This window comes from Ovis aries, chromosome 3, assembly GCF_016772045.2.
Source record: "Ovis aries strain OAR_USU_Benz2616 breed Rambouillet chromosome 3, ARS-UI_Ramb_v3.0, whole genome shotgun sequence".
NCBI classification, from domain to species: Eukaryota; Metazoa; Chordata; class Mammalia; order Artiodactyla; family Bovidae; genus Ovis; species Ovis aries.
In genome coordinates, this window is record NC_056056.1 from 38,029,672 (window position 1) to 38,042,978 (window position 13,307).

A 13,307-nucleotide genomic window follows, 5' to 3' on the forward strand; every position below is an offset into this window, starting at 1 on the left:
AGAATTCACATCTTTCTTACACGAAATCTTTTCATAATTGAACATAGTACATCTCTCCCATTTATTTAGAATTTCTTTCATGTCTTCCCATTGATTTTTATCATTTTTCATTTAACAGTCTTGCACATATTTTGTCAGATTTATCTATAGGGTATTTTTTTTTCATAGCTTTTTCAAAAAGCTCTCCTTTGTAGCTCTTTATTGCTAGTATATAGACATGCTGCATAATTACTTGGTTCTTTTTTAAAAAGATATATTTCCCAACTCTTCGGGCTTCCCAGGTAGTGCTAGTGGTAAAGAGCCCGCCAATGCAAGAGACATAAGAGATGCAGGTTCAATCCCTGGGTCAGGAAGATCACTTGGAGGTGGGCACAGCAATCCACTCCAATATTCTTGCCTGGAAAATCCTATGGATATAGGAGCCTGGCGGGCTAAAGTCCGTAGCATCCCAAAGACCTTCATCAACTCTTTACCACCAAGAGCTGGAGTAACATGTATCAATGTGTACTGAGTAAATTAGGTATTCAGGCTGATGTTGAGTTTTACACAATATCATGGCTGTACTAGTTACTAAAATATTGAAATATTTTCAATAAAGGACCCCCCTGACTTCCCTGCTGGCACCCTGGCCATCCTGGCCTCTCTCCACGGACAGACCCAGACCTCCCCATCACCCAAACACTACTAATGTGGTTTAACATCTTATATTTATAGGACAGTCTTGTAGTCTCTTTTTATAAAAGGAATTTTGGAGTCTTCTGCTAATTTTTTCTATTGGAATTTTTTCTTATTAAGACAGGCATTAATTGTATATTTTGAATGCTCTTTGTGGGTTTTATTATTGTAATATACTTTCACTCTTTTTTGTATCTCTACCCAAAATGGGCGGGGGGCCTTAGGCCCTGCTTCACTGGAAAGATAGACTAGTGTTCCGATTGCTCCATTCCTATGCCATCTGAGTTGTTAAAAATTTTGAAAGTTGCCTTGTACGCTCACATGCCAGTGCTAAAGTAACACCAAGGGTGAAATATTCATCTGCGTGGTTTCTCAATCAAGGTGCACAGAGCTCAGAAAGAGGAGATCAGCTCTGGCGATCTGAACTGTAACCAAGGAGATGCAAGCCAGCACCCACCTCTGAGGATCCCCACCCGAATCCCTGCACCTCGCCTCGCTCCTCCCCTTGGAGTTCCCACAGGCACCTTGAGCACATTTCAGACTTTAAATGCCAAGCCTGCTCTCTTCCTGACTCCAAACTGGTGGAACAGTGTCTCCAACCACCTTGCCCCCAACAGTAGGAAACTCAGAATTATCCTAGACTCTGACTTACCCATAGTACTGCTTACCAAGATCTGTCAATTCTATGCCATTAAAAAAAAAATCCTAAATATAATCTTTTCTTCATCCCAATTACTCCAACTCCTGAATTTTTGAATAGTTTCCGAATTAGTCTTTTGGCCTCCAGCCTCTCTTGTTTCTCCAGTCCCTCCCCTGCACCGCTACCCACATTAACAGTCCCACCTGGCCCATGAGCCTACTCTGTTTCCTCATCTGTGGAGAGGAGTATGTGGAAGCCATCTGCCCTGGCAGCAGGGAGTGTTTTGTCACTGGTGCAAATATAAATCAGATCGACTTTGAGTTGGTTTTATTATTGTGTTTAAATTCCCTACAGACAATGCACCCTTTTTTGCCTACACCTGCCTGGCCAGCTGTTCTCATCCACTTCTCCTTGGCATGAAACTGGAGACGTGATCTGCCCTATAGAGCTGCTGTGTGCTATGCTTAGTCATTCAGTCATGTCAGCTCCTTTGTCCATGGGGATTCTCCAGGCAAAAATACTGGAGTGGGGTGCCATGCCCTCCTCCAGGGGATCTTCCCAATGCAGGGATCGAACCCAGGTCTCCTGCATTGCAGGTGGATTCTTTACCATCTGAGCCACCAGGGAAGCTATGAAGGTTAAATGAAACAATACCTGAAGGGAACTTAGCCCAGGCCCCTTCACATGGTGAGCATTTGGTCCATGTTAACCATGATTAATAACAACGTTATTATTGATTCCTTATTCCTTCTGTGATTCCTGTTTCTGTAAAACCTTTTCTGCCTGGCCTCAGTCACTCCCTCCCATCCTCCTGAATTCCATACTCTTGGTAGCAAACTGTTGACTCTGCCTTCACCCACCAAGTTCTTCCATGTTCCCCTACCTTTGCAAGTGCCCTTTACTCAGCCTGGAATGTCCCCCTTCTTCTCTATGGGTTCATCATTTAAGATCCAGCTCATAGTCAGGCTTTCTGTGACACCTTTCTCAAATTATCCAGACAAAAAGGATGTGGATGCCTCCTCCCACTATGCACCCAGGCCTTCTGTTCCTATCTCCTCTTAAAACCCGGCCTGGCTGGAGTTCCTGGAAGAGAGAGACTCTATGTGCTTATTTTGGTGATCAAATTTGTAACCACAGTCACCAAAATCGTGCTGTAATACTGGCTTAATATTTGTGGACGTTTTGCTTATTTTGTTCGATTTTATTGGAAGGAATGAACAAATGAATGAATGAGAATAGTTTAACTTCACCTAGACCAAGCAAAAAGTTTGGGTGGTGATAGTGTTGGTCATTTGGGGCGGGCTAATATTGGACTCTTCCTTCCATGCGCCAAGAAAAATATTACCTAACAATAGAGAACCTGTCATCCTAAGGAACTGAACTCAGTAAAGGGAAGCCTATATTTAAGAGCAGGGAGAGTGTGAAGCAGGTCAACTCTGTCTTCGCAGCTGTCCCTGAGAGGGCGCTGTTCCCAAATTAAACCTCCAGAGGCCGGGAATGAAATACCAGAGCGTTCCCACAGAACTCAGCATCCCTCCCTTCCCATGCAGCGAGCGGTCGCGGGTCCCCAGTGGGGCCACTGCCCACAAACATGGCGGCGCCCTGCTCAGCTTCTCCCCGCCGGGGCCGCAGGGCAGCGCCAGCCTTGCCAGTACTCGGGGACTTCCTCCGCGAGCCGGCTTCCTGCACGGCTGGCATTTAAACCCGCGCCTGGGGCTGCGGGCTGCGGCTGCAGATGCTGAGCTGTCCGCGGGCTGGGCAGCGCCGCCGCCTCCTCAGAGCCTCCGGGGCGGGCGGGAACAGATTAGAAGCATCCCTTAACTGCACTCGAGCCAAAGTGGGAGAGAGCTGGGGGAGACCGGGGGACCCGGCATCTGACATTTTAATTGCAGGTTTGACTTTTTTCCCAAGATCGCAGCTCTCCCGCCCAACCCAGATATTTTTCCTCTCTCCGGCCTTGGTTGCTGGATGAAGCCGGGGCTGGGCTTGGTCCCAGGAGCAGGGGAAGAGCGCGTTCGCGGTCCCACGCCGTCGACCCGGGGACCCCCGAGCCCTGCGTCCTGGCCATGGTGCGGCTGAGCCCGGCGCTCCGGTGAGGCTGCGGCGCGGTTGGGAGCCCAGCGGGCCCTCCCTGTGGGACACCTTCCCCAAGGACCCGGGGTCGCAGACTCCAAGCCCTCTTGCTGGGACTGCGCACCGGGGGCGAGCAGGCGAGCGGTGGCCGCGATGTTCAGCTGGCTGCGCTCCGACGACCGCCGGAGGAAGGACCCCGAGGTCTTCCAGACCGTGAGCGATGGGCTCAAGAAACTGTACAGGACCAAGCTGCTGCCCCTGGAAGAGCACTATCGCTTCCACGAGTTTCACTCTCCTGCCCTGGAGGATGCCGATTTCGACAACAAGCCCATGGTGCTGCTGGTGGGCCAGTACTCCACCGGGAAGACCACCTTCATCAGGTGAGCCAGCCACGGTACCCCAGCAGCCCACCCAGCTGCCCAGCGCTAGACCCTCTGCTCTCTCCCGATGTCCCTCCTGGGGACAAGAGATAAGTCTTCACTTGAAATCTCTGAAGAAATCCTTGTAGGGGGGTTGTCCAAAACTTACCCTATAATTTCATTGGATGGTCCCTTGCTCCATCCTACCTAGCACCTCTCCACTGCACTCAGCCCATGAAGTGTAAAGTTCAGAGCCATCCCTATGCTACCCATTTTATGGATGGTGAAACTGAAACCCACGAGGCACAAGTGAGATGTATCCTGGTCACAAGAATACCTTAGGCTGGTGGGGGTGTCTGACACCATCTCCTTGTAGGGACATGTGCTTGATGGTCAGGACCAATTCCCTTGCCTTATAAAAGCTTCAGTCACTCACATGGGGGCTTTACAGTTGCAGCTGAGGAGGTGGGCCAGGGAGCCCACTTGTCCTTCTTTCATCAATTTCCTTTTCCAATCAGAGCTCTTTACAAATATCTCTCGTCGACTGGAGACAGTGTCTAGAGGCAGAATGCTATTTTGTTTCCTGTTGATCTTCGTGGCTCAGTAATCATATTAAAGTCTTTTGGAGGTGGACAGAATATTGGCCACGGTCTCAGGCCACGGTCTCATCCAGCTCCTTGACTTGGCAGGCAAGATAACTGAGGCGTAGAGAGGTTAAATGAATTGTCCAAACCATATAACAGGATGGGAGGCTGACCTGGGATGCGGTCCTAGATGCATGGGAGGAGATGGTTGGCTCAATGCCTATAACTTTGAGGGTGAGTCATCCATCCCCTTGAATTACAGAATCCTCGGGCTGTAGGGATCCTCAGGAAGTCAGCTGGCCACCCGGCCTTCACGCTTATTGTCCACCAGAGCGATAAGGACCTTTCCTATCTTTAGAAGACAGGCTTCTCTCCAGCCCTCAGGCCACATAGCCTTCAAGGCCAGGCCATCTTCCTTGGTCTCATTCACACATTCACAGGCCTGAAAGCTGTTGAGGGTGCTCTGTGTTGAGTGGCCCTCTGTGTTGAGAGTCAGGCTCATAGAAAGTGGTGATGGATTCAGTTCCCCTCTGCCCCTGCAGAGTCAATGGTGCTCATCTCCTATGGAAGGTTTCAAAGCAGGGACGCTCTTGTTTCCATTCATTGACCTGCAACATGCAAAGCACTGTGCTTTGTTTGGTGAGGAGAGCAGAAAAGTTCACAGTCTAGTTCCTGATTTTCTAGATTCAAATCTTCCCTAGTGCTAAGCTTTTAACACAAGCCTTCTGGGAGCAGGGCACACACCATATTAACATGACATGTCTGAACGGGACATCAGCTGAGTTTTTCCTTGTGGGGTGGACAGCCTTGGAGTCACTCAGCTTGAGGGGCTGAGTGATTTCTAAAGTTGGGTACCCAGGGGGATTGTTGGCTTTTGGAGGTCTTATATTGTTAGGACCCTTGCAAAGGGTCCTACCTGCAAGGACCCTTGCAAAGAATCTAATTCATTGCTTCTTAACTTTTCAAAAAGTCTGTGAACCCATCTTTACAAAAAAGTCCCTACATCCCAAATTTACATATAATTTTGGGAGTCCAAGCCTTGGACCTTAGGGCAAAAACCCCTGATCTAATCCATCTCCCTTTTTTGGTTAAATGCCCATTGCAGCCAAAGATACTTCAGAGCCTCCTGGTTCTGTGCTTTGTAACATGCATCTTCCACCTGGCCCCATGGGAAGCACAGGCCATTTACAGATGGCTCCTGCCCATCACGTGGCCTTCCCCAGCCCTCTGGCCACACCTTGGTTATAATTCTTTGTAGGTTGTTTAGAACATCTCCTTCCTGTGGCACCAGCACTTACTGCCTAGCTCCCTGGGTCCTTGCTTGGGGGTCTCTGCTACAGGAGCTCCCAGTAGACATTTGCAGAATGGGAGGGGAGGTGGGGAGAAGCCAACATCCCCGAGGGCAAGATCCCAGAACAGCAGACGTGTTTAAGTGCCTCTTGTCTGAGACACTCTCCTGGCTTTGCCTGAGTCATGCTGGCTGTTAACTGGGTCTAAGAAGGTGGCAGAGCCGAATTGCTATAGATTACTCCTTATCTGAGGGAGACAGGAAGGCTGGGAGAGGCAGAGCCCTCCTCTTTCTTATCCACTGAGTACAAGCGTTCACCCTCCCCACTCATGTCAGTAACCGAATTTAGCTTGTGCATCAAAAGCTGTCTCCCTTTGAGAGAGAGGATCCCAGCAGGGGAGGAGGGGTGGCAGCACAGGGAAGGCCTCCAAAACCAAATTACATATTTTCCTTTCTTCTCATTAAATCCACTGAACAGTAATTTTTTTTAAAAAAAAAAATTGGAAAATGCAGACAAGAGTAAATTTGAGGAAGATGAAAAAATGCCCCATCATCATCCTACAACTCAGGGGAAACCATTTTAAATATTTTATATATAGTTCAGTTCAGTTCAGTTGCTCAGTCGTGTCCAACTCTTTGCAACCCCATGGACTGCAGCACGCCTGGCTTCCCTGTCCATCACCAACTCCTGGAGCTTACTCAAACTCATGTCCATTGCCCTGCCAATGCAGGAGACATAAGAGACTCGGGTTCGATCCCTGGGTAGGGAAGATCCCCTGGAGGAGGACATAGCAACCCACTCCACTATTCTTGACTGGGAAATCCCCATGGACAGAGGAGCCTGGTGGGCTACAGTCCCTGGGGTGGCAAAGAGTCAGATACAATTGAAGCAATTTAGCACATATATATGATGTATGTATATAATATATGTATATGTGTATATAATACATATTATGTCTTTCCAGTATTTTCAGCTATTTTATAACACAGTTGAAATCATGCCATAATGTAATTTTGTATGTGGATTTATTTCACTTATAGCATGAACATTTCCCGAGTAAATTTTTAAATCTCTGTAAGCATTATTTTTAAGAGCTGCATGATATCTCACTGTATGTATATGCAGTTATTCAATTAACCAATCTACTTCTTTTGAACATTTGAAGTTGTTTCTAATTTTATTTTGTGCTATTATTGTAGGATCAATCTGACTGTCTCTGTGCATAATACTTTTCCACATATTAGGCTGTTTTCTCAGAGATTCCCAGAAGTGAAATCACTAGGCCAAAGGTTGTAGAGAGTTTTGGTTTGTTTGTTTAATTTTTTCTGACTTCTTAATCTTGGTAGTAAGAGTCACATTTTTAAGTTGCTTTTCAAAAGAGCCAGTTGATACCACACCCCCTCCCCAAACCAGAGAAGGTTCCACTTGGGGCGGCTAGGAGCACCTGGGTGCAGAATCCAGCCTGCCTTCACAGCTGCAGCCTCTCCCTTCCTCGCTTCTTGCCTTAAGTGCGGCCATTCACATCTTGTATTCCAGCCTGAACCTAAGAGGGGCCCTTCCCTTGGGAATAAAGACTTGCCTCTTCATCCCCTGGCCCTTGGCCTTCTGTCTCCTAGTGTCCATCTCCTTTCAGTTACATTTCCTTGCCTCAGGGTCTATTTCTTGTCTCAGGAAGAACATGCAGAAAAGGACATTCTTCTAATAACTAATTAATGTGCTATGATCTCTGCCTGAAACAACTTCACTGGCCTAAGGCCCAGCAACCCAGGGTAATAAAATAAACAATAAATTGGCCGGGTGGCTGCTTCCTCCAACACAGGCTGCCTCTTCCTAGTACAGTAGCTCTGTGTCCTTCTGGCCTGGCAGCCTCTCCTCCTGCCTCTGCTGTTTTTCTCTCTTCATTCTTCCTCCCTCTGGCCTGCAATCTCAAGTCCCTCCTCCTTTGCACCGTTTGGCCCCCTGGTCACAGAGATGAATGGCTGGCTGCCCCAGGGGCTATAAGGTCCAGGATCCCAAGGCCTCAGAGAGGGCCTCACTGGCCTGTGGCCATGCTGTAGTAGAGGGCCTGGGACTTTGGGTGTGGGGCTTGGGGCTGCTGGAGCTGAGTGGCCTGGGTCTCCATAGGGAGAGCTCAGCTGGTCTTGAGCATCTCCCGGCCCTTCTATAGCATGACTGAGCCTCTACAGTATGAACGGGCACATGGTGGGGAGGGGGCCGGGTGCCTACTCAGCTGGTCCTTTTGACCTCCCCCTTTTTCAGGGGGCTCTTTGCATCCTCCTGTAAAGGTGACTCAGCATTTGCCTGTGGTTGTACCCTCTCTCACCACCTCTCTGGCTTCTCTGCTGCCTAGGCCTCACAGCAGCATCACCCCCAGAAAGGATGATTCTCTAATAAGCTGAAGGACTAGTGAAGGGGCCCCTTTCCATTCCAGTAGAGCCACTGTCCTCTGCCAGGCCATCCCGCTAGCCACAGCCCCTGCCGCTCCTCACTCCTGTCACCCACCTGAGGTCCATGGACATCCTTTTCCTGTCAGGGCTCTGATCTGCTAGTCCATAAGTGGGACTAGGTGGACATCTGCCTGCCTCTTACAAGGCCTGAGTGTTACTCAAGGGATCAGAGGGCAGAGCATTGGTCTACCTCCTGATGTCTGGCTTAAGATCTGTCTTGAGAGTCTGGCACAAGCTGGAACCAAGATTGCTGGGAGAAATATCAATAACCTCAGATATGCAGATGACACCACCCTTATGGCAGAAAGTGAAGAGGAACTAAAGAGCTTCTTGATGAAAGTGATAGAGGAGAGTGAAAAAGTTGGCTTAAAACTCAACATTCAAAAAATGAAGATCATGGCATCCGGTCCCATCACTTCATGGCAAATAGATGGGGAAACAATGGAAATAGTGACAGGCTTTATTTTCTTGGGCTCCAAAATCACTGCAGGTGGTGACTGCAGGCATGAAATTAAAAGATGCTTGCTCCTTGGAAGAAAAGCTATGACCAACCTAGACAGCATATTAAAAAGCAGAGACATCACTTTGCCAACAAAGATCCATCTAGTCAAAGCTATGGTTTTTCCATGTATGGATGTGAGAGTTGGACTATAAAGAAAGCTGAGAGCTGAAGAATTGATGCCTTTTAACTATGGTGTTAGAGAAGACTCTTAAGAGTCCATTGGACTGCAAGGAGGTCAAACAAGTCAATCCTAAAGGAAATCAGTCCTGAACATTCATTGGAAGGACTGCTGCTGAAGCTGAAGCTCCAAACTTTGTGAAGAACTCACTCATTGGAAAAGACCCTGATACTGGGAAAGATTGAAGGCAGGAGGAGAAGGGGATGACAGAGGATGAGATGGTTGGATGGCATCACCAACTTGATGGACGTGAGTTCTAGTGAGCTCCGGGAGTTGGTGATGGACAGGGAAGCCTGGCGTGCTGCAGTCCATGGGGTCGCAAAGAGTCGGACACGACTGAGTGACTGAACGGGACTGAACTGAGAGTCAGGTGTGGAGGTCATCAGGGAGAAACAGGACTGGGAGAAGGACCTCTGGGGAAGGGCTCATCCCACTCCCACTGACAGGAGAATGCAGCCATAGGAAGAACATGGGAAGCTCAGCAGAACCCAGGCTCCACCCATTCCAGCCAGGAGACCTTGTTAGGAAGGATCTAAGCTTTCTGAACCTCAGTGTCCTTATCAGTAACATGTGAATAATGGCAACTACCTCATAGGGTTATTTAGGCCAGCCTGTGTCAGGGGCGGTTAGGCAAGGCAAGGCTAGTAGAAGGTCTGGCTACTGGTCTGGCTACTGGTCTCCTTTGCACTTGGGTCACTTTGTCCCCTGGTAGAGGTTTCTGTGTGCCAGGGACAGTGGTGACCACTCCATAAAGCAAAGAGCTGACTCAGACCTCAACTCAGCCATTGAGTCACCCATCTCTTACCTCGCTTTGTGTCCTTGGGGTGATTTACAGTCTCCCTGAAACCCTGTGAGGCCAACCAGACAAGTAGTATTGTCTTGACCCCATTTTAAAGCTGAAGTACACGAGGTTTAGAGAGACCAAAGATAGAGACATATAATGCAAACAGGGCTCCTTGGTGGCTCAGATGATAAAGAATCTGCCTGTAATGCAGGAGACCTGGGTTTTACCCCTGGGTCAGGAAGATCCCCTGGAGAAGGGAATGGCAACCCACTCCGATAATCTTGCCTGGAGAATTCCATAGAAAGGGGAGCCTGGTGGACTACGGTCCATGGGGTCAAAAAGAGTTGGACACAACTGAGCAACTAACACTAACTAACCTAACCCAAATACCTGTACCACCAGCAGAAAGTGATGTGTGCCTTTAGTGTCAACCTCAAGATATGCAAATTAAGAGCTATGTGGATTTTCACAAAGGTGCGAGGACCCTGGGTTTGGAGTCCATCCAGGTAGAAATGCACTGGGTACTTACAGACACGTGTTTTCTCTAATTATTATCTGTGCCAATGTGAGCCCATGTCTGGTGTAGCCATTGCTTTTCCAAAACTCATGTGTGTCTTTGCAAAACCTTCACTCTGTCCCCCGAGCTAGTAAGAAACCCAGGATTAGCCCCACTTTATAAAAACTGGGGAAACTGAGGCAGTGGGCTCTGGAGGGACTTGTCCAAGGTCATATCTGCAGTGAAGCAGCCACCCATCAAGGCACATTCCCTAACTGAGCTGAGGCATCGGGTCCAGCCCAGCCACGGCCTCGGGCAACATTGCTGGCGGCCCCTGTCCCTCTGTTCCCCACCCTGGGTGCTGTCCCAACCGCAGGGAGGGTTGGCCCCACTGTTGCAGAAGCAGAGGCCCCAGAAGCAGACTAGGTTGATTCTTGGCTACACCTCACCCTGAGTGCTCAGGTGCCAGTAAAACAAGCCACATGCTTAGATTGCCAGGCAAGCAGGATGCTGAAAACTGAGGGAGATGATGTTAGGAAACAGTTTGCTTAGGAAAAATAGTCCTCATGGGGAAAACTGGAATTGCATTTGTCTTCCTTATATCCGTTTTATTTCTTTTACATTGGATGGCAAGTCAGGGAGACACCCAAACCTTCTCTGCTCTTTGGGCCTCTGAATATTTATATTTGGCCCTGAATAGGGGCAGTCTCCATCTCCATTTGCTCACCTGCAAAACTGAAAGAACTCAGCCATCCTGCAGCACTTCCAGGACCGATTGAGTGGAATAATTCAGGGAAGGGGCACAGAAGAGCACCTGGCTCACAGTGGGTGCTCTGCCCACCAGCCCCTCCTTGTTCTCAGGCTTCCCCATCTCCGCTGCTCCCACTCAGGCCTGAATTAACTTTTCTTTTTTTACCCTGCCATCGGAATGTGTTTGCCTGGCAACAGAGGCGATCTGTATCTCTCCCCACAGAGAAAGCAGCTATGAGAGCCCTCAATAGGATTTCCTTTCTGGACACAGTGCTGGCCTTGTTAAGGGGGCCCTCGGGGCTGCAGGTCATACCCAGATGTCCCTGAGAATTTACCCAGCCCCGGGTTCTCTGCTTGGCTTGACTGTGTCCCTAGATTTGCTTTGGAACTCACTGAACTCTGTGTTTCTCCAGACCCATGTGTGGTCAGCAAATCCAAGGTCATGTGGTTTTAGCCGAAGGGCTCTTGCTGGGCCACTTGAGGCTCTGGAAACATCCCAGGAAGTGGCCCTGGCTATGCTGGGGAGCATCACCCTTTGTTCCTCCCCATGGAGCTTACCAGGCTCCTCTGTCCATGGGATTCTCTAGGCAAGAATACTGGAGTGGGTTCCCCTTTCCTTCTCCAGGGGATCTTCCTGAACTAGGAATCAAGCCTGGGTTCTCCTGCATTGCAGACAGATTATTTACCATCTGATCTTGCAACAAATAGTTTGATCTTTGGGATGGTGATCTAGGTGCTAGGTACTGGTTTATGCGCTCACGGTCTATAACTGATTTAACCCTCAGAACATCGGGTGAGATGGATTTACCTATGAGGCCCATTTGATGGTAAGGGTTATAGTGCTCACATCAGAGGAAACATGAGATGAAACGAGATAATTCATGGACAGTCTGGAACACGGTCTGGCACAAGTGCTTAATAAATCAGAACAATGACCTCCCATTATAGAGGAAAGTACCGAGGTTCACAGAACCGAGGTTCTGAAGGTTAGAGAAACCAGGTCTGCTGGCCCCAGGCCCTGAGGCTCCCTGCCTCTCCCCTTAGGCTCTGAAGGAGAAGATGTGCTTGAGAAAGAGGAAACCCTGTCCACGGGCCGATGGGGTGATACATTCTCATCACAACCCAGCTCTCAGAATGGGCCTCTGATGGGAGGAAATCCTGTCTTCACACCCAGCTGTTGGAGGGAGATGAGGGGCTTCACCGACCTAAAACTGCCGGTGTAGGTGGGTGGCCCCCAGACAGCATCTCCTCCATGGCAGCTCACCTGCTAACTCCTTGGGGAGCGAGCCCCGTGGCAACTGAACTTCCCTGGAAGCACAGAGTAAACTAACAGCTCAGAACACAATGAGATGCCCATGAGCTGGAAGAAACTCCAGCCAGTTTCCCTGGCTGCCACCTGCTGGGCAGAGGGTGGGCACGGGGCAGGGGGTGGGTGGTGGTGGCAGAGAGCATTTCCTTAGGGTAGAGACAGTTGAAGAGCAAAGGATTTGGTGTTAGACTGATAAGGGTTTGGGTTCCTGCTCCACTATTAGCTCTTTAAGGTGGAGTAAGCCCGATAACCTTTCAAAGCCTTGAGTTCTTCAATACAGCTGTCCCTCGTTCCTTGGTGTTCATGGAGCACTGGTTTCAGGACCCCACCTCCCTTGCAGATGCTCAAGCCCCTGCAAGTATAAAATGGCACAGCACAGCAGACCCTCTGGATCCATGGGGTCCACATTCAACAGTTGGTTGTGTTCTCAGATGTGGAAGGCTCAGATACAGAGACCCCAATTGAACCTACTAGGGCTGCTAGAAGGAGCTACCTTCTTGAAGTGATGAGGGTGATGTCTGCCATGGACATGCTATTGTCGGTGGTGCTATCTGCATAATGACAGTGTCCAGAGCAGGCTGTCAACCCCGGCTGCAATTTGAATTGACTAGGGAGTTCCTGAAAAAGACCAGTGGTCAGAGCCCCATCATGGACCAGCAGGTCAGAACCCCTGGGCTGGACCCAGCATTGTTAGCTGGAGCTGCACGGGCAGTGGCTGAGGCCTACTGGCCCAATAGTTCCCAGGCTCCCTTCCTGGCCAGCAGTCTCTGACTTGCCATCTCTTCTCCTAAGGGCTCTTTGACTTTTCCCTCTGGGCATGAACATGGCCCCTTAAGGTTTAGGGGGAGGGACTTGGCACACGCTGAGGGCTCACCCAAGGGTCTCTGTTTGTTGGGCAACCCACCCCTTAGCTTCTTGTCCGTCATGGCCCCTGGGACACTCCTCTGGCCAGTCCCAGCCCAGGGCAGCACTGGACTCCGCTGCCCGCAGTCCTGCTGCTGCTAAGTCACCTCAGTCGTGTCCGACTCTGTGCGACCCCATAGGCGGCAGCCCACCAGGCTCATCCGTCCCTGGAATTCTCCAGACAAGAACACTGGAGTGGGTTGCCATTTCCTTCTCCAATGCATGAAAGTGAAAAGTGAAAGTGAAGTCGCTCAGTCGTGTCCGACTCTTAGCAACCTCATGGACTGCAGCCTACCAGGCTCCTGCACCCATGGGATT

General features: G+C 49.5%; 1 protein-coding gene across 1 annotated transcript in view; it reads left to right on the top strand.

Annotated features, from left to right (window-relative positions):
• Window positions 1–3,040: 3,040 nt before the first annotated feature.
• EHD3 (EH domain containing 3) overlaps window positions 3,041–13,307 on the top strand; it is a 31,958-nt gene continuing 21,691 nt past the window's right edge. Inside the window, exon 1 of the mRNA XM_004005802.5 lies at window positions 3,041–3,768. Within this exon, the coding sequence (XP_004005851.2) occupies window positions 3,542–3,768 (227 nt within the window). The 5' untranslated portion in view covers window positions 3,041–3,541. The remainder of the gene's footprint in view (window positions 3,769–13,307) is intronic.